Source organism: Pseudophryne corroboree, chromosome 10 (assembly GCF_028390025.1).
Source record: "Pseudophryne corroboree isolate aPseCor3 chromosome 10, aPseCor3.hap2, whole genome shotgun sequence".
NCBI lineage: Eukaryota > Metazoa > Chordata > Amphibia > Anura > Myobatrachidae > Pseudophryne > Pseudophryne corroboree.
In genome coordinates, this window is record NC_086453.1 from 127,884,166 (window position 1) to 127,906,264 (window position 22,099).

Here is a 22,099-nt window from a genome sequence, read left to right on the forward strand (position 1 = left end):
ATTGTGCAAGGCGGCTACGTCGTCCTCAGTGAACACGTTCTATGCATTTGATACTTACGCCTCCCAGGATGCTTCCTATGGACGCCTGGTTCTCATACCCGCTCCGGTGCGTCCCCTCCCTTAAGGAACTGCTTTTGGACACCCCCGACGTTTCCCTGTGGAAACAAGTGTACCCCGCTGCAGGAAAGGAGATTTATGTTAGACTTACCATTGTTAAATCTTTCTGCGAGGTACATTGGTTCTACAGGGTGCCCACTCTGACACACCTAGCTTCTGTGGGTTTGTATGGCATTAGCTGCTCGTCCTTTTTCCGGTCATGAGAATGTTGTTCTATGTGACTAACCTCTACCTTCTTTTACCTGCTCCTGCATTGGACTGGTTAAGGAAACTGAGCTCCCAGTGCCTGGAGGTGGGGTTATAGAGGAGGCCCCAATGCATCCTGGGACAGTCTAAAGCTTTAGCCTGTTGGTGCCTGGATCAAGATCCATCTCTACACCCCCGATGTGTCCCTGTGGAACCAATGTACCTCCGTCTACCATAAATCTCCATTTTGCACAGTGGTATATTTGTTCAACCACTAAAATAACAAGTATCTTATATCATTTTATTGCTGTAACACAATACTTACTACTTTTTTTTTTTTTTTTCTCCTTAGGTCTCTACACTGTTGGATATGCCAGTGGCTGCAGTTTGGTCAGAGAAGGGTCTAGTGGAAATCTATGATCTGCGGAAGCAGCTGGCAGCAGTGTCGGACACTCAGATTCTTGCTGCATTTTTGAAAGAAGAACAATCTAAAATTAAACCAGTCTTTTCCTTCTCTGGTCACATGACTGAGGGCTTTTCAATGGACTGGTCTCCAAAGACAGCAGGTAGGAGCTGGACCACGTGGCTCACTTATAAAGAGAGGTTGTGTTTTTTGTGTGTTAGACCCATATGTAAATGATTGGTCAAAAATGATAATTGCTCTCATACATAAGGCCAGGCGTTTGTACTGACTTAAAGTTTAAGGTTGAAATAAAGATGCTTGTAGTTACATAGATCTCTGAACTCCACTTAAAGTCAATATATGTCTACTGCTAGTCAAGAGTACTTGCCCAAGGGGCATCTCTTAATATATTTTCTCTTGCGTCCTAGAGGATACTGGGGTCCGCATTAGTACCATGGGTATAGACAGGTCCACTAGGAGCTTTGGGCACTTTAAGAAATCAATAGTGTGTACTGGCTCCTCCCTCTATGCCCCTCCTACCAGAATCTGTTTAGAAAGTGTGCCCGGAGGAGCGGGTCAGGCTTAGGAAGCTCCTGAAGAGTTTTCTGCATTTATTTTCTATTTTATTGTTTTCAGGCAGGTCTGGCTGGCACCAAACTGCCTGCTTCGTGGGACTTAGTGGGGGGAGGGGAAACGGCCCAACCTCCCTAGGGTTAATGGTCCCGTTCCTTGCTGACAGGACATTGAGCTCCTGAGGGTCCTATTCGCAAGCCCCACCACGGCTAGCATACAGACCCGCAGCACACCGCCACCCCTAACAGAGCCTGAAGACTGAAGAGTGGTGAGTAGGTGGCCGGCGTCCCGGTAAGCGGGTCGCTGGCTATAATGGCATAAGGGTAGGAGCGCAGCGCTGCTTGCATGCTGCGCTCCAGTCTTCAGATGCACTGTGTGACTGCTGTGAGGGACGGCTGGAGCCACTACTATTACCCTCAACTGGCTCACATTACAGGGGTTTTAACCCACTGTAACCCTTATTATGCACCACAGCCAGTATAAAAAGCAGGTAGACCGTACGCCATTACGGGGGCGGGGCCTTCACTATGAGCGGATCCAGCGGCTCACCAGCGCCATTTCCCTTCTGCAGCTTACACAGGCAGCCTGACAGGAAAGCGCAGCTCCTCCACACGGACTCCATAGCACCTCAGTGGTACCAGGGCGTCATAGCAAAGGGAAGGGGGGGGGCAATAATTTGGTTTACTAAGCCCTATTAAGGGTACTTAGTTTGCGACCCAGCTAAGTCTATACTTCAGCTATAGGGGCGCTGTGTGGCTCGCTCTGGTACTGTCTCCATAGAAGAGCTCTGTGTGGGTTAACTGTGCTTTTAACCTATTCCTCACTGTCTGTCTGTCTGTCTGTCTGTGTGTGTGTGTGTGTGTTTTACATTTATGTCAAAGGAGTGTGTATCATGCACAGCAGAGTGCTTTTCTTAATCTGGCGGTTCACTGCCGTGTACTCAAGATAGTACACATTCTCAGGCTCGGGGATCTGAACCTTTTTGGTTAGATTCATTAAAGGGGAAGATTTCAAATATTTTAAACAAATTGTCCCAAAATGAAAGAGACGCAATATTTAAGGCAATCTGTAGATGACCTGATGAATAGAGATTCAGTGGTCATCCCAGCGCCTCAGACCTCTGCTATTTGCCCATGGAAGCAAACTCTAGCCCTAATTATGCAGGTTGATACAGATGATGTTTCAGACTCAGAGGAGGGGGAGGTGGACTTAGTGGGTGGGGCATGCAGCTTTAGCACAGGGAATACAGGCCCTGATTGAAGCTATAAGAGAGGTCTTGCACATTCCTGACAGTGTCAGAGAGCAAGGAGGAATATATATATATTATTTTTTTTTTGTGAAAAGGAAATCATCTGCTACTTTTCCTGCTTCTAAGGAATTTAAATTCCCTCTTTGAAGCAACTTGGTTTAACCCTGACAGGAAGTTCCAGATTCCAAAACTGTTAATTACATCCTTCCCATTTCCTCAGGATGATAGAAAAAAAAATGGGAAAACCCACCGATAGTTGATGCATCGGTTTCCAGGCTGTCACATAAGATAGTTGTACCTGTTCCTGGGGCAGCTTCATTGAATGATGCTGCAGACCGCAAGATTGAGACCATTCTCAAATCTCTGTACACAGCAGCGGGGTTGGCCCAAAGACCCACTATAGCTTGTGCATGGGTCACTAGGGCAATTGCAAAATGGTCTGGTAATCTAATTGACATGTTAGATTCCTTGTCCAGGGGGTAGATTATTTTACTCCTACAGCATATACAGGATTCTGCTAACTTTATGGTGGAGGCCAAAAAGGAGATTAAACTGCTCAACGCACGCACCACTGCCATGGCAGTGTCGGCACGCAGGGGCTTGTGGCTACGTCAGTGGACTGCGGATTCCAAGAAAGGTGTGGAAAGCCTACCTTTTACAGGTGAATACCTGTTTGGAGATGAACTGGATACGTGGATATCCAAGGCTACGGCGGGTAAGTCTACATACCTTCCTTCCGCAGCACCCCCGGCTAGAAAATCCTATTCTGCACCAACTTTGCAGTCCTTTCGGACAGCGAAGTTTAACGGCAAGTCCAAAGGTTCTTCTGCTGCCTTCAAAGGCAGTAGAGGTAAGGCCAGAAAACCTGCAAATACAGGCTCACAGGATCAGACCTCAGGTTCTGCTTCTGCAAAACCTTCAGCATGACTGTGGACCGCACTGCCTGGTCAACAGGCAGGTGGGAGCACGCTTACGATATTTCAGTCACGTATGGACCACATCATGCCTGGATCCATGGGTAAAAGATCTTATCATCCAGGGCTACAGACTGGAGTTTCAGGAACTCCCACCTGACAGATTCTTCAAATCGGGCTTGCCAGCTTCACCGGAAGCAAGTATAACCTTGCAAGCAGCAGTTCAAAAACTGGTACAGACTCAGGTCATTGTTCCAGTTCCGCTTCAACTACAAAACCAAGGTTTCTATTACAACCTGTTTGTGATACCGAAACCGGACAGTTTGAGGCCCATTTTAAACCTCAAGTCACTACGGGTGTTCAAATTCAAGATGAAGTCGTTGATAGCGGTGATCTCGGGTCTGGAGGAGGGAGAATTCCTAGTGTCTCTGGATATTAAGGATGCATACCTTCATACTCCGATTTGGCTGCCTCATCAGGCTTATCTAAGGTTTGCGTTGCAGGACTGTCACTACCAGTTTCAGGCCCTACCCTTTGGGCTCTCCACGGCACCAAGGGTGTTTACCAAGATAATGGCGGAGATGATGTTTCTCCTTCGCAAGCAAGGAGTGAACATAATACCGTACCTGGATGATCTACTGATAAAAGCGCCGTCCAGGGAGAGGTTGTTACACGTCATTTTCCTCTTCACACGTCCACACGGGTGGATTCTGAATCTGCCAAAATCTCGCCTGGAACCAACACGGAGGCTTCCATTCCTGGGGATGCACCTGGATACGGAGGTACAGAAGGTATTCCTTCCTCTGTAAAAGCCATTGCTGATTCAGGCAATGGAAAGGGACCTCCTAAGGCTGACCCGGATTTCGGTGCATCTGTGCATTCGCCTCTTGGGAAAGATGGTAGCCTCTTACGAGGCGCTGCAGTACGGAAAGTTTCATGCAAGGCCCTTCCAGCTGGCTCTGCTAGACAAATGGTCCGGATCGCATCTTCACATGCACCAGAGGATCCATCTGTCTCCAAAAGCCAGGATTTCTCTTCTGTGGTGGATACAAACATCTCACCTGAATGAAGGCCAACGGTTCGGGATTCAAAATTGGATTCTGCTAACCACGGATGCAAGCCTCAGAGGGTGGGGGGGAGCAGTCACCCAAGGGCAGCCATGTCCAAACTGCGGCCCTCCAGCTGTTGTGAAACTACATATCCCAGCATGCCCTGACACAGTTTTGCTGTCAGAGAATGCTAAAGCTGAGTCAGGGCATGCTGGGATGTGTAGTTTCTCAACAGCTGGAGGGCCACAGTTTGGACATGCCTGCCCAAGGGGAACACACTTCCAAGGAAAGTGGTCAAGTCAGGAAGCTGTTCTTCCGATCAACGTTCTGGAACTAAGGGCAATATACAACGCCCTTCTGCAGGCATCTCATCTTTTGCACAATCGAGCCATCCAGGTTCAGTCGAAAACTGACGGCGGTGATGTACTTAAACCGACAGGGCGGAAAGAAGAGCAGAGCAGCAATGTCAGAGGTAACGAGGATTCTCCTCTGGGCAGAGAGACACGGGGTACGGGGATGTCTGCCGGCAGACTGGATAGAGCTGTGCTGCGGGAGGACAGTGCAGTCTGTGTCCAAGTCCGTAGCCGATCTACGCGCTTCACCTGGTATCCTGACGAAGCCTGAGATTGCAGGTGAAACGCGTAGATTGGCAGACATCCCCCGGATCAGCACTTGCACCCGCCACCAGCAGCGGTATCCAGCCGGACTAAAAGGGGTCTCTCTGGACGAGTGCGGACAAACACCTCCAGCAACGGAGGATCCGTGAGTAATACCAGAGTCAATACTTAAACTGACACACTGTGATTACAATTGTCAAGATACATCACCAGCTGTTCCTATAAAGGAAACATTTGAACGAAGACGTTGTTACTTTTGTTGCACTACTTTGGGACATAGTAGCAGCTGTTCCTATAAAGGAAATCACAAAGGAACATAGAAGCACAAACTAAATCCCATTACCATCTGAACTTTGGGACCATCCTATGACAAAAGATTATAATGCATATCGGTGGGTAGAGTAAAACGCACACTAGCGTATCTATCCATTATTTTATTTTTTATATTATTCTATTCTATTTTCATTCACTCTATTCTTATCACTCTAATCTTCAGTCACTGCCCTTTTTGCAATAATTATTTGTCCGTTGTATGCTATACCAGTATTAATATTTTTAATATAACCATTTATACGTCATTTTCATTTAAATATCTGTACTTTTTATAAAGAAAATAAATCCGTTTCATTTTAAAGATTTATAGCCTTGTGTTTTGTATTGAGTAAGCGCTGGGAGTAACATATTCTCGACAACAGCATATTTCCAAGGTCTGTGGTAACCTTATCTCTCTCCATAGCAGCTGCTTTCTATAACCACTAGGTGTAAGCGCAGTCCTCACAAACCCCTACTAATTCCTACCTTGATCCAAGCTAGGAAAGGGGTAACGTCTACACACTACCACCGGATTTGGAGAAAATAAGTCTCTCGGTGTGAAAACAGGAAATTTCCTGTGGTGGAATTTCAGCTGGGTCTTTTTCTACAGTCTGGGGTGGATGTGCGCCTATGCCTTGGATCAGTAAAAGTCCAGATTTAGGCCTTATCCATTTCTTCCAGAAACAGTTGGCTTCCCTTCCTGAGGTTCAGATGTTCTTGAAAGGAGTTCTGCACATCCAACCGCCCTTTGTGCCTCCCACAGCACCTTGGGATCTTAACGTGGTGTTGCAGTTTCTGCAATCAGATTGGTTTGAGCCTTTACAGGAGGTAGATGTAAAGTTTCTTACATGGAAGACTGTCACACTGTTGGCCTTTGCTTCGGCGAGGCGTGTTTCGGAATTGGGGGCCTTGTCTCACGAGCCCCTATTTGTTTTTTCATGAAGATAGAGCTGAAATCAGAACTCTTGCTTGCTGACACCTCTTCCACTTCAAAGTCCCTGGATGTTGTGCGGGCTTTGAAAATCTGTCAAACAGACAGCTCGTCACAGAACATCCGACTCGCTGTTTGTGCTTTATGATCCCCCAAAAATTGGGTGTCCTGCTTCAAAGCAGTCTTTGCTCGCTGGATCACGCTGACTATCCAGCATGCTTACTCTATGGCAGCTTTGCCGGTTCCTAAATCAGTTCATGCCCACTCTACTCGGTCGGCGGGTTCTTCCTGGGCAGCTGCCCGGGGTGTCTCGGCCTTACAGCTCTGCCGAGCAGCTACTTGGTCGGGTTCGAACACGTTTGCTAAGTTCTACAAGTTCGATACTTTGGCCTCTGAGGACCTTCAGTTTGGTCAGTCAGTTCTGCAGGAACCTCAGCACTCTCCCACCCGGTATGGGAGCTTTGGTACTAATGTGGACCCCAGTATCCTCTAGGATGTAAGAGAAAATAGGATTTTATTTACCTGCCCAGTGCTTCCTGCATGGTTACTTGGTTAAGTGTTGCTGTTGGTTCAGCTGTTGCTGTCTGTTCATGTTGGGTTAACATGGTCTTCTTGTTTGTGTGCGCTGGTTCGAATCTCACCACTATCCTTTCTGAATCCTTCTCTGTAGATATGTCGATCTCCTCGGTCACAGTTTCTGTCTGGTAGGAGGGGCATATAGGGAGGAGCCAGTGCACACTATTGATTTCTTAAAGTGCCCAAGGCTCCTAGTGGACCCGTCTACACCCATAGTACTAATGTGGACCCCAGTATTCTCTACGGACTACGAGAAAAGGATTTACCGGTAGGTAATTAAAATCCTATTTTCCAAATCTGAAGAATATGTAAATTGAGATGGACATAATCTCTGCAGCTTGTCCATTTAGCTGAGACCCAATACTGCATCAGGCTTTTGCTGATTTGACAATCGCAGTCTGCTGTGATTGTCACAAAATCAGCCACGTGCCATGAATCTCAGTGCAGGGGACATTTTGGCTAAGTTGGTATCAAGTTTTAGTGAACTCTAAGGGGGGAGAATCAAATGTTTGAAAAGTCAGTTGTGTCTGTTTTTTTCTATCTAATAGGAAAAAAACAGACACCCAAACGTCTTTTCAAACATTTGAATTCCCCTGTAAGTGTGCATTAACAATTTCACTGCCATTGATTAAAGCTGGGTACACCTTGGAGCAAAGCGCATTCGTTCATACATTGGAGCGAATGCCCTTGAGCCCAGATTCTGTGTAAACATTAGAATGAGGGTTTGGGGTTTTTTTTGTTTTTTTTCGATGGACAGAACGATTGTTTTGTCCTCCGTAAGCATAAACAAGGTCGCTAGCGATATTGCTAGGTTTAATGTACAGCATTTCAAACTTGGCGTCCATCACTAGGGAGCACACAATTGCCCATACACACCAAGCGATGTAGGCAATTTGTCATTATGAAATGGCATATCGGCTCAACATCGCTGCAGTATGTACCCAGCTTAAAAATAAATCTTGTATAATTGTTTTGTTTGACAATTTGAGTAGAATAAACGTGCAGGGGGATATTCAATTGTTTGAACAGTCAGTTGGGCGTCTGTTTTTTTTTTCCTATGCAATAAACAGAAAAAACTTGACACTCAACCGACTTTTCAAACATTTGAATTATCCCCCCCCCGCCCTCCCAAAGAGTGGTATCGCAAAACCTGGTGGGTCCTCCAGGTGCGTGTTCTTGACTGGACCCCTCACAGTGACAGTTACAAGCAGGTGTGACCTTTTAGTGTACTGCAGCCTCTTCAATACCCAGAATTGTGCATCGGTCATGGGGTTTTAACTTTCCTCTCTCTGTTAACACTTGTAGAATCATACCTCCAATTTCTCTAGCATCCATAAGGGATATTGGGGACAGATTAGTACGATGGGGGCATAGACTGGTCTAAAGGAGCCAGTGCACTTTTAAATTTCTTTAACTGGGTGTGCTGGCTCCCCCCTCTATGCCTCCTCCTACAGGTCCGTTTAGAAAAAAGTGCCCTCAGGAGAGGATGTGCACACTGCAAGCTCCAGAGTTTTCCTTCAATTTCTTTTAAAGTTTTATTTCTTTCGGTATGCTGTTTGGGCAACAGCATACTTGCACCGTGGGAGTTAGGGAGGGGGGGGGGGGGGGGTGTCACCGGCCTCTTAAGGTGCAGAGCCGCTTCCCTGCTGCAAGACCACCGTCCTGTGGGGCTGTTTGTTCAGCAGGGCATGGCTCCTTGGCCGTCGCAGCATGCCGCACACCCCTAATGTCTGAAGGTGGTCGTTGGTGAGTATTCAGTGGGGTCCCCCAGTTCACTGTGCAGCTGAAGCGCGGGTGAGGCGTACAAGTCCCTCCTGGGGGGGACCCGCTGTAGCCCCTGCATGAGACTGGCTAAAATACATTGTACCAAGCATCTATGTGAGGATACAACCATAGGGAGATATGGCCAATATAAATATAAAACAGTAGCTCCGGCGCCATGGTGGGGGGTGGAGCTACATGAGTGCGGGCTCAGCAGCATTTTGGCGCGTTCCTCTGCATAGCAGCAGCTGCCTTAACAGCTCTTCCATAACAGTCCCTGGATCACTGGTACCGGGTGTAGAGGGGGAGAGCTGCTATAGTGTGCAAAAGTAACAACCCTCTGAGGGATTTTTCATAATACAGTCTCGCTGTTTACATATATAAAACGCTGACAGCCTCACTGGGTCTGTGCAGCTTTGGGTCAGCTGTTGTCCTCTCTCCTGTGTCTCCTCTCACATGCAATAGGACAGGCTTGTATTGTATTTCAGGCTGTTGTATGTGTATTGTACCCGTTTTTCTTATTCAATATGGTAAAACAGAAGTTATGCAGTGTTTGTAATGTTAGATTCTCCCCTAGTTTATCTGGCTCAATATCATGTGAGCAGTGTAGTTAGTCATCTCAGAATGCTGATGACAATGTGGGGAGAGTCCAGAGCCCTCCTGGTTGGGGGCTATCAAAACTATGATGTCTGATACTGTAGGTCATCTCCGCTCACTGCAAATAAAACTCAGGAACTGCAACAAGCAGTGGCAAGTCTAACTGCTAAACATCCCCCCCCACCCCCTGTCTGCAACAGGTGCACAAAAACATGCTCTACCTGCACTCCTATCAGATACTGATGATATACAGGATGATGTGGACCACATAAGTGGGGATTCCACCCATACCAAGGGTATTGAACCCCTCCTATTGGCTATTCGGGCTGTGTTAAAGTTCCCCCTGGAGTATGCTAATACTCATCAGTCCTTTTTCCTCCCGTAAGACAAACTGACAGTCAAATTTCCTGATTCCAAGGAATTGGATGACTTATTTAAAATAGCCTGGAAAAATCCAGATAAAAAATATCCGGTGTCCAAACGGTTTCTGCATACATTCCCCTTTGCCCCCGAAGGCAGAAAATTCTGGGAAGAATCTCCAGCAGTGGATGTCTCAGTCTCTCGCTTTTCTAAATTGGCGGTACTTCCTGCTCCGGGCTCCTTTATGGTAAAGGACCCGGTAGGTATGAAAATTGAGGCCACTCTAAAATCTATCTACACTGCTGCAGGTGTAGCTCAAAGACCGGTCATTGCTGGTTGCTGGATGACACATGCAATTCATTCCTGGGCTTGAATGGCTCTTTGGAGGCAAATTGGACGCATGGATCTCCAAAGCTGCTGGGAAATCCACGTTTCTCCCTTCAGGAGCTCCGCCTGCTAGATGTCTACTCATTCCTTTCGGTCCTCTAGATTTCGATCTAGGGCCAGGGGGGCCTCCAATGCAGCTAGTGTCACCAGAGGTAAGCCTAAGAAACCAGCCGTTGACGGATCTCAGGATCAGAGCACCAATTCTGCTTCCACAAAGACTTCAGCATGACATTGCCCACCTCCCCGAGGAGATCTCGTGGTGGGAGCTCGGTAACGTCACTACAGCCACATCTGGGATGGTTCCTGCCAAGATGCTTGGGTAAGGGACCTTATCTCTCAGGGTTACAAGCTGGAGTTCAACGGTGCTCCTCCCCAACGATTTTTCAAATCAAGCAACAGGAATTCCCAGTGTCACTGGATATCAAGGATGCTTACCTCCATATCCCAATTTGGCCTCCTCATCAGGCCTATCTGCGGTTCGTCCTACTGAAGATCACTACCAGTTTCAGGCGTTACCCTTCGCCTGTCTACAGCTCCAAGGGTGTTCACGAAGGTGATGGCGGAAATGATGTTTCAGCTCAGGGTCTAGGGGGTCAACGTAATTCCATACATGGACGATCTCCTGATAAAAGCGAGTTCCAGGGAGCTGCTATTGCTCCATATAGATCGCACTATTCAACTTCTGTCTCACCATGGGTGGATCCTCAACCTGCAGAAGTCCCATCTGGAACCTTCTCAGCTGCTTATGTTTCTGGGGATGCTACTAGTAGATACTGTAGCACAGAAAGTGTTCCTTCCAGAGGAAAAAGTGAGAACTCTTCAAGAAATGGTTGGCCAGGTCCTCCGACCTGCTCGAGTCTCGATTCATCTTTGCATAAAATTGTTGGAAAAGATGGTGGCCTCATACGAGGCGATTCAGTTCGGAAGGTTTCATGCCAGACTCTTCCAATTGGACATCCTGAGCAAGTGGTCCGGTTCCATTCTTCAAATGCACCGGACAATTCAGCTGTCACCCCAGGCCAGGATTTCCCTCCTGTGGGGGCTAGTCTTCAAACCTGCTGGAAGGTCGACACTTTAGTATTCAGGATTGGATCTCCTCACGACTGATGCAAGTCTAAGAGGGTGGGGAGCTGTCACCCAGGGGGTGCAGTTCCAGGGCAGGTGGTCTGCCCAAGAGGCCCCCTTCCTGATCAACATCCTGGAACTTCGGGCCATTTACAATGCTCTGATTCAGGCCTTCCCTCTTCTCCGGGATCAGGTGATCCAGGTTCAGTCGGACAACGCCATGGCCGTGGCGTACATCAGCCGACGAGGAGGGACAAAAAGCAGGGCCTGCATGCGAGAAGTGTCAAGAATACTCCTGGGCAGAAAGAAATGCAAGAGCACTGTCCGCGATCTTCATTCCGGGAGTGGACAACTGGGAAGTGGACTTCCTGAGTCGCCACGACCTCCACCCGAGGTAGTGGGGACTACACCCTCAGGTGTTTCAACAGATCGACAGGTGGGGATGCCCACAGATAGACTTGATGGCCACTCGCCTCAACAAGAAGCTTTGCTGCTATTGCTCACAAACCAGGGATCCTCAGGTGAGCGCAGTGGATGCGCTGACATTGCCCTGGCCTTACCAGCTGGTCTACCTGTTTCCTCCGATTCCGTTGATCCCAAGGGTGCTCCAGCGGATCAGACATAAAAGAGCGAGAGCAATCTTGATTGGCCCCGAAGACCGTGGTACGCGGCTCTTCTGGACATGTCTGTAGAGGACCTTTGGCCTCTACCACTAAGAAGGGGTCTTCTTCAACAAGGATCGTTCATCTACCCGGACTTACGGCGTCTTCATTTGGTGGCATGGAAGTTGAGCGGAACATCCTAGCTCACAAAGGGCTTTCCAAGAAGGTCATTGCCACTATGGTGCAAGCCAGAAAACCTGTGACGTCCAAAACACTATCATATCTGGTGGCGATATGTCTCCTGGTGCGAGGAACGCACATATCTCTCTGCGGAATTCCACTTGGGCAGGTTCCTACGTTTCCTGCAGGCTGGAGTGGATAAAGGCTTATGTCTGGGATCCCTTAAGGTCCAGATTTCAGCTCTTTCCATCTTCTTCCAGAAGAAGTTGTCTCTCTTGCCGGAAGTTCAGACCTTCTTGCAAGGGGTGCTTCACATACAACCTCCATTGGTGCCGCCTATGGCACCTTGGGATCTGGATATAGTGTTACGCTTTCTACAGTCCTCCTGATTTGAACCTCTGACGATGGTAGAAGATAAGTACCTCACGTGGAAAACTGTGATGTTACTGGCCCTGGCTTCTGCTAGGCGTGTATCAGAATTGGGGGGCCTTGACGTGCAAAAGTCCGTACGTGGTCTTTTATGAGAACAGAGCGGAGCTCGGGACTAGGCAGCAGTTTCTGACGAAGGTAGTCTCCGCGTTTCACTTGAATCAACCTATTTCTCCGGAGGCATTGGATGCAGTGCGAGCCTTGAAAGTCTATGTCAAGAGGACGGCTCGGATCAGAAAGACTGATTCCTTGTTCGTGCTATATGATGCGCGGAAAAAGGGTTGCCCTACTTCAAAGCGGTCCATTGCTCGTTGGATTAGACTTACTGTCCGACAAGCCAATGCGTCGGCAGCCTTACCTGTTCCACAGTCTCTGAAGGCCCACTCTACCAGGTCGGTGGGCTCTTCATGGGCGGCTGCCCGTGGAGTCTCGGCCCTACAACTATGCCGTGCTGCTACCTGGTTGGGGAAGAACACTTTTGTGTAGTTCTACAAGTTTGATACCATGCCCGAAGAGGATACCCGGTTTGGGCAGGTGGTGCTGCAGATGTCTCTGCACGTTCCGAAAGTTTTGGGACATCCACATCGTACTAATTTGTCCCCAATATCCCTTATGGATGCTAGAGAAAATAGGATTTTAAATACCTACCGGTAAATCCTTTTCTCGTAGTCCATAAGGGATATTGGGTGCCCACCTCTGTGCGGTGACTTTTTGCAGGTTCTCTGTTCTGTGTTTCCTGTTCAGCTGTTAATGTTGCCAGGCGTTGCTGGCTATGTTTTATGTGCTGGTGTGTAAATCTCACCACACCATTTGTTATGTTCCCTCTCTCAAGTATGTCATTCTCCTTCGGGCACTGTTTTACCTATAACTGACCTGCAGGAGGTGTCATAGAGGGGAGGATCCAGCACACCCAGTTGAACAAATTTTAAGTGCACTGGCTCCTTTGGACCTGTCTATACCACCATCGTACTAATCTGCCTACAATATGCCTTACGAGAAAAGGATTTACCGGTAGGTATTTAAAATCCTATTTTCTCTCTGTACAGGGCAATTAATCACAGGAGACTGTACGAAGAACATTCATTTGTGGAATCCTAAAGAAGGCGGCACATGGCATATTGACCAGAGGCCTTTCACAGGTCACACTGCATCTGTGGAGGATCTACAGTGGTCTCCTACTGAAGCCACGGTAAGTAGAGGAATTGTGTATGTATATATAGTGAATGACACTGCCCAGTAGGACATTAGAACCAACATAAGAAAGTAATGTAATGTTGCAGGTGCACTTGAGAAAAATAATATAAATTAAAAGTTATAGTTTTATTGGTATATATTAAGATATTAAATTGCTATCCGTACAAAAACTGAACTATCTAAAATAACGAGTGTGCAGAAAGTTTTAGTCAAAATATCTTTGAAAACCTCTGGCTGCTGTCTTATTCCTTTCCCAGTTCATCATATAATAGAGGCTGAAGTGCCATATCTTCAAACGTGTATTTCTTTAAAGTCATAACTTGGTAGTTATTCATCTGTATTCCTAGTCCAATTGCTTTCACGCTGTAAATGTACGACAACCTTACCAGGATAGACTAAAAGATCTTAATATGTATAGTTTGGAGAAGAGAAAGTGGGGGGGACATGATAGAAACTTTAAAATATGTCAAGGATTTTAATCATGTACAGGAGGGAAACATTCTTTGAAGGAAAAGTATTAGAACATGAGGACACATGCTGAAACTGGAAGGTGGTATGTTCAAAGGCAACTTAAACCAAATTCCTTTACAGAAAGGTTAGTGAATAGGTGGAATTACCTCCCATTAGAGGTGGTAGAGGCTAAGAAGAGAAATACAAGCATGTTTGTGATGGACATAAGAATATCCTTATATTCTAAGGAACAAATAGGGTGGAGGTTGCTTAAAGGTAAAAAAAAAGGGGGGGGCAGGCTAGAGGAGTCAAGTGATTCTTATCTGCTTTCTATGTAAATATATCAGAAAATGTGGTTGTGATCTCTCCATAATATCATGGCAGTGAGAGACTTGTGTTTATAATTCCATGTTAGAAGACACTGTGTGGTAAAAAACCTTGCGTACCTCTCTCGCAGTTTTGGATTACCGTGGTATCCAAGTGGGGGGGGGGGGGAAATCGGGGTTTACAGTGCTAGAAACCGTGTGACGCGAATAAAACAAAAAAAAAATACCTGCCTGGTGGTTTCCCCTCCATCTTGCCACTGGGGAGGGGTCTGCTGGGAGATGTAGCCTTTAGGTCAGTGGTTCCCAAACTCAGACCTCAAGAACCCTTAACACGTTTTCCAGGTCACTCAGCAGTTGTGTCACTTGTGTCACTTTTTAAAAATCACAGGTGACCTGGAAAACATAAACTGTTACGGGTTCCTGAGGACCGATTTTGGGGTACTGTTTTAGATGAATATAGTAAGTAGGAGTAAAATAACATGTATATTGCTTTCACAAGTGAAAGTAACGCATCTGTATGCCTTGAAAAAGCTGTAGGTGAAACGTACGTCTGTGTTTCTATGGCTGCTGTCTTTAAAATAATCAAGATAATTTAGTGTCACGGACTGTAATGATCTGTGAGCTCCTAGACAACAAACCGCACACTGCAGGGAAATGCTAATGCCTGTAGCACAGCCTGTACTCTGTACAGTTGCGGGTGTGTGATTGCGAGGAATGTGTGCTTGATTACACACTGGTGCCCAACCGTTTATAAACCACTTGCCGCTGGGAAATGTTAATGTCTGTAGCACAGCCAAGGTGTGGCTCTAGAACAAAATGATGGTAGGGTAAGTGGGGGTGTTCATTTTGCACGTGCCCCTGGAAAGTTGGACATGGTCTCGCAACAAGGGGCATGCTTCAAAGAGAAGGCCGTGTCCTTATTGCGGGGAGATGGTGATGCCTTGGAGAGGCAGAGGGTGACGGGAGTAGTGTTCACGCTAGGCTGTTTTAGCAGGGCGCCGCGCCCTGCCCCTTCTGCGGTGCCCTGCTAGAACAGCCGCCCGCTTCCTGCCCTCCCAGCGTGTAAAGAGGCCATGCGCACGGCATCCATTCACGCTATGGGAGAGAGCTGGGGGAAGCCCAGCACCTCTGTCAGTGCTGGGCACGCGCCCCCCCCCCCCCCCCCCCCCCAACAGTGACGTCGCCGGCCATAGACTCCCCCATAGCAACGTCTGTGGGCCGCACCGGCCACTAAAATGACGTTAGCATGGCCACGCCTCCTAATTTACATGGCCGCACCACCATTTCGGGCGCGCAGCTTTGCCCCCAGAGTCCGGCGCCCTGCCCTATATTAATCCTAGAAGGAACACTACAGGAGTGGGGGTAATGGGCAGATAGAGAGGCAGAGGGTGACAGGGAGAGATCGTGGGAGGGAATGGGTGATGGGGAAAGGCAGTGGTTGACGTCAGGGAATGGGTGACTGGGAGGAAGTGGGTGATGTAAAGAATGAGAGCCAATGGGTGAATGGTAGATAGTAATGCAGGGGAGAAGTAGAGGGTGAGGCAGTGGGTGACAGGTAGAGATGCTTAGAGGCAGAGGGTGATGGGAATAGGTAGGTGTGACGGGGGGGGGGGGGGGGGGATAGTGGGTAACTGGGGAAGGCAGTATGTGACAACTGTGTGCCCTTCAGTTATAGACAGTTTGGGAGCAGGGGTAATCAGTGCGGCAGAAATCTCCCTATATCCACTGCCACCCAGCATAAAACAACGTGCTTGGATAGAAACACAGGCTGCTGTGCTGCTGACAAGGCGGAAGGAGGGGGGGGGATTAGTACCTGTTCCCCCCCCCAATCCTTGGTGAGTATTCACCCTTTCTGCCCGTTGCTCTGTGCACCCCCTCTCTCTGTCCTTTGGGCCCCCTCCGCTTTCTTCCCTGCACTCGAGTCTCCTCCGGCCTGCGTCCCAATGTCCCTGTCCCCTTTCTGTGCATTGAGCGTAGCTGAGCAGGTTGGTGAAATCACTGGGAGTCCGGGGTGCAGGGAAAGGAGGACTGACTGCTCACAGCCAGTTGGGAAGGGGGGTTGCTGACCCAGGCCCTTCAAACAAGCCTGGGTCCGGATAACGAAAAAAAAATCCCTAACGGGGGCACAGGCCTCGGTGCCTTGCTTCTTCCCTGAATCTGCCAATGGCACAGCCCACAAGAAGGTCGACAGTCAATAGGTCGACCACTATTGGTGGACGTGCATGAGGTTGACATGGCATTGGTCGACACAGTAAAAGGGTCGACATGAGTTTTTTTTTATTTTCTCATTCATACTTTACTATCCACGTGGACTACGATTGGGAATAGTAACCATGCCCGAAGCATGGTGAGCGAAGCGGTGCACTAATTGGGGTTCCCAGTCATCTGTAAACACCAATAAAAGTTTAAGAATCCCATGATGAACGTTTTCTGTGTCGAACTTTTCCATGATGTCCTTTTTCCTATGTCGACTTAGTGCATGTCTGCCTTTTTGGGGTCATCCTAGACACGGTCGACCTTTTTAGGGTTGACCCAATGATCCACACTTGATGAAACCGGTAGCAGAGGAAATGTATCACATTAAGGGCAGCATCCTATTAGCCCTGAAAATTTACAGTGTGAAAGCAATTCGACTAGGAATACAGATGAATAAATAGCCAGGTGTGACATTAAAGAAATTAACTTTTCAAGATATGGCAATTTAGCCATTCTTATATGGTGATCTGGCAAAGGAAAAAGACAGCCGCTAAAGGTTTTTGAAAGCTATTTTCATAGACTTTTTCTAAACTTTTTGCACATTCATTATTTTAATTTTAGATATTTCACAATTTTTGTACTGATTATTATGATATCTTTAATGTATGCTGGTAAAGCTATAATTTCTATTGGTCTCAGACAACATTACTTATTTCTTGTGTTGGTTCTAATGTTCCTTACAAAGTAGTGGGTAGAACCTCAACTGAGCTCCTTTATACATTGATGGTAAATATATCATTTGAAGTAAAAGCATAACCCTTTGGATTGAACTAAAGGTTAAATACTGGTGTGGGATTGTTTTGTATTTGTTCAAGAATATTCAAGGATATTGTTTTATAATGGCTTTGTCTGCTAAAAGGTTTGTTAAAAGGCATTTATGGCCAAATGCTTACTATTATCAATTTTCACTGTCTGATTGGTCGGCTGAAATAAGTGATAATAAGGAGTAAGCTAAGCAAAATCCTGAAAGACACTGCATTAAATCATACAAACGTGGTGGTATATGCATAATTTTGCTAATTAACTAGATTATACCAAATTGATTTGCCCATTAAATACATCATGGATTTGAAAGTATACACAGTATGTGTATTTTTAAGATATATGCAAGTAAATTGCTACTTGCTATCAATTGACCCCTGTAATCCCCAGTTTACTCAGTCAGTTTGTGATTGAATACAATAATAAAGGTGTATGTCCACATATTACCCACTTCTTTTCTAGATGCAAATAGTATACTAAGGGGTCTATTCAATTGGAGTCAGAAAGACTGCAGTTTCCGACTTTTTTCGTTCGAATAATGATTCAACCTATTCAATGGGGCTGCAGTTTTTCTGACTTGTCGGAAAACACATGGATCGGCAGATTAGCCGTGGCTCCACGTGTTTTGTCGGATTTGCGGCCAAATCTGACAGGTTTTAGTCCCGTTTTTGACCATGTCAAACCAACTTTTAAAAAAAAAAGTCGGATTGGCATTGTTGAAAACAGTCTGATTTGCCCGCAAATTGAATACTGCATTGTCGGATGCTCTCTGTCGGAGAGGAACCGACATGCATTGAATAGACCCCTAAGATTGCCAACTATCTTTTAAACTGTTAGGGGTACATTTACTATGGTGAGAGTTTTTAGAACTGGTGATGCTCATAGCAACCAATCAGATTCTATTTAACATTTATCTAGCTGCTTCTAGAGGATAATATAGAATCTGAATGGTTGCTATGGGCAAAATCACCAGTTCTAAAAAAAACAACAAAAAAAACACCCACCTCAGTAAATTTACCCCCTAGAGCAGGGGTGGCCAACCAGTCAGTGACAAAGAGCCAAAAAACCTTGTTAGGTACGTTAAAGAGCCGACATCGAGCTGATGGCGCACATGCAAAAATGGAATGTGGCCTTGTGCATGCTAGACCACACTCCTGGTATAAAATACATTGAAAAAGCCAGAACGACATAAAATACATTTTTTAAAGCCAAATCCATTGAAAAAGCCACTTTCACATAATAAACTTCAGCTCCCCCATGTGTCACTCTTGCTAGCACCCTCCTATGTCACTCTAGCCAGCTCTTCCATGTGTCACTACTTCCAGCACCGTCCCACGTCACTCCTGCCAGGACCCTCTCCTATATCACTCCATCCTGCTCTGCCGTGTGTCACTCCTGCTAGCACCGTCCTATGTCACTCCAGCCAGCTCCCTCGTGTCACTCCAGCCAGGTCTCCCATGTGTCACTACTGCCAAGACCCTGCTGTGTCACTCCAGGCAGCTCCCTCATGTCATTCCAGCCAACACCCTCCTGTCACTCCAGCCAGCTCTTCCATGTGTCACTCCTGCTAGCACCCTCCTATGTCACTCCAGCCAGCGCCCCCGTGTCACTCCAGCCAGCTCTCCCATGTGTCACTACTGCCAAGACCCTGCTGTGTCACTCCAGCCAGCTCCCCCATGTGTCACTCTTGCTAGCACCCTCCTATGTCACTCTAGCCAGCTCTGCCATGTGTCACTACTTCCAGCACCGTCCCACGTCACTCCTGCCAGGACCCTCTCCTATATCACTCCATCCAGCTCTGCCGTGTGTCACTCCTGCTAGCACCGTCCTATGTCACTCCAGCCAGCTCCCTCGTGTCACTCCAGCCAGGTCTCCCATGTGTCACTACTGCCAAGACCCTGCTGTGTCACTCCAGGCAGCTCCCTCATGTCATTCCAGCCAACACCCTCCTGTCACTCCAGCCAGCTCTTCCATGTGTCACTCCTGCTAGCACCCTCCTATGTCACTCCAGCCAGCGCCCCCGTGTCACTCCAGCCAGCTCTCCCATGTGTCACTACTGCCAAGACCCTGCTGTGTCACTCCAGCCAGCTCCCCCATGTGGCACTCCAGCCAACATCCTCCTTTCACTCCAGCCAGCTCTTCCATGTGTCACTACTTCCAGCACCCTCCCACGTCACTTCTGCCAGGACCCTTCCGTGTCTCTCCAGCCAGCTCTGCCATGTGTCACTCTAGCCCACCCTCGTGTATCACTACAGCCCCCCCCCCCCCCCCCCCCATCGACTCATGCCATTGCAGCAGTCCCTAATGTGTCCTCTGTTTGCTTGTGGATGTCTCACCTCTAGTATCTGGCTCCTTCAGTTTTCAGTCCCTGTAGTGCTGCTGCGTGTCTGGCTGGAGTGCAGCAGTTTCTGTATCTGTTGTGGTCACATGATTTAGAGTGTTGGGAGCCACATTTGAATAAAGAAAGAGCCACAGGTTTGCCACCGCTGCCCTAGAGACTTGAATTTGTAGATCTCTCACTGAGTTAATGGAGCACTATACAAAAAAGTGATCAGAAGACCAATTCATGTAAAACGGTTTTCTTCATTGCATTTGTTTCTCTAACGTCCTAGTGGATGCTGGGGACTCCGTCAGGACCATGGGGATTAGCGGCTCCGCAGGAGACAGGGCACAAAAATAAAGCTTTAGGATCAGGTGGTGTGCACTGGCTCCTCCCCCTATGACCCTCCTCCAAGCCTCAGTTAGGTTTTTGTGCCCGTCCGAGCAGGGTGCAATCTAGGTGGCTCTCCTAAAGAGCTGCTTAGAAAAAGTTTTTAGGTTTTTTATTTTCAGTGAGTCCTGCTGGCAACAGGCTCACTGCATCGAGGGACTTAGGGGAGAGAAGTGAACTCACCTGCGTGCAGGATGGATTGGCTTCTTAGGCTACTGGACACCATTAGCTCCAGAGGGAGTCGGAACACAGGTCTCACCCTGGGGTTCGTCCCGGAGCCGCGCCGCCGACCGCCCTTGCAGATGCCGAAGATGGAAGAGGTCCAGAAGCAGGCGGCAGAAGACTTTTCAGTCTTCCTGAGGTAGCGCACAGCACTGCAGCTGTGCGCCATTGTTGTCAGCACACTTCACACAGCGGTCACGGAGGGTGCAGGGCGCGGGGGGGGCGCCCTGGGCAGCAATGTATAATACCTTGTTTATGGCTAAAAATACATCACATATAGCCCTTGAGGCTATATGGATGTATTTAACCCCTGCCAGATCTCACAATCTCCGGAGAAGAGCCCGCCGAAATAGGGGGCGGGGCTTATTCTCCTCAGCACACAGCGCCATTTTCCTGCTCAGCTCCGCTGTGAGGAAGGCTCCCAGGACTCTTCCCCTGCACTGCACTACAGAAACAGGGTAAAACAGAGAGGGGGGGCACTTTTTTTGGCGATATTACTATATTTAAGCTGCTATAAGGATACAACACTTATATAGGGTTGTTCCCATATATATTATAGCGCTTGGGTGTGTGCTGGCAAACTCTCCCTCTGTCTCCCCAAAGGGCTAGTGGGGTCCTGTCTTCAATAGAGCATTCCCTGTGTGTCTGCTGTGTGTCGGTACGTGTGTGTCGACATGTATGAGGACGATGTTGGTGTGGAGGCAGAGCAATTGCCGATAATGGTGATGTCACCCCCTAGGGAGTCGACACCGGAATGGATGGCTTTGTTTATGGAATTACGTGATAATGTCAGCACATTACAAAAATCAGTTGACGACATGAGACGGCCGTCAAACCAGTTAGTACCTGCCCAGGCGTCTCAGACACCGTCAGGGGCTGTAAAACGCCCTTTACCTCAGTCGGTCGATACAGACCCAGACACGGACACTGAATCTAGTGTCGACGGTGAAGAAACAAACGTATTTTCCAGTAGGGACACACGTTATATGATCACGGCAATGAAGGAGGCTTTGCATATCTCTGATACTACAAGTACCACAAAAAGGGGTATTATGTGGGGGGTGAAAAAACTACCTGTAGTTTTTCCTGAATCAGAGGAATTGAATGATGTATGTGATGAAGCGTGGGTTAACCCAGATAGAAAAGGGCTAATTTCAAAAAAGTTATTGGCATTATACCCTTTCCCGCCAGAGGTTAGGGCGCGCTGGGAAACACCCCCTAAGGTGGATAAGGCGCTCACACGCTTATCAAAACAAGTGGCGTTACCGTCTCCTGATACGGCCGCCCTCAAGGATCCAGCTGATAGGAGGCTGGAAACTACCCTAAAAAGTATATACACACATACTGGTGTTATACTGCGACCGGCCATCGCCTCAGCCTGGATGTGCAGTGCTGGGGTGGTCTGGTCGGATTCCCTGACTGAAAATATTGATACCCTGGATAGGGACAGTATTTTACAGACTTTAGAGCAATTAAAGGATGCTTTTCTTTATATGCGAGATGCTCAGAGGGATATTTGCACTCTGGCATCGAGAGTAAGTGCGATGTCCATATCTGCCAGAAGAAGTTTATGGACACGACAGTGGTCAGGTGATGCGGATTCCAAACGGCATATGGAAGTATTGCCGTATAAAGGGGAGGAATTATTTGGCGTCGGTCTATCGGATCTGGTGGCCACGGCAACGGCCGGGAAATCCACCTTTTTACCTCAGACCCCCTCCCAACAGAAAAAGACACCGTCTTTTCAGCCGCAGTCCTTTCGGTCCTATAAGAACAAGCGGGCAAAAGGACAGTCATATCTGCCCCGAGGCAGAGGAAAGGGTAAGAGAGGGCAGCAAGCAGCTCCTTCCCAGGAACAAAAGCCCTCCGCG

At 47.7% G+C, this 22,099-nt stretch overlaps 1 protein-coding gene across 1 annotated transcript in view; it reads left to right on the forward strand.

Annotated features, from left to right (window-relative positions):
- Nucleotides 1-22,099, forward strand: part of GRWD1 (glutamate rich WD repeat containing 1) — a 125,856-nt gene that overhangs the window by 91,935 nt on the left and 11,822 nt on the right. Inside the window, exons 5-6 of the mRNA XM_063942783.1 lie at nt 656-869; nt 13,355-13,497. Coding sequence (XP_063798853.1) covers nt 656-869; nt 13,355-13,497 — 357 coding nt within the window. The remainder of the gene's footprint in view (nt 1-655; nt 870-13,354; nt 13,498-22,099) is intronic.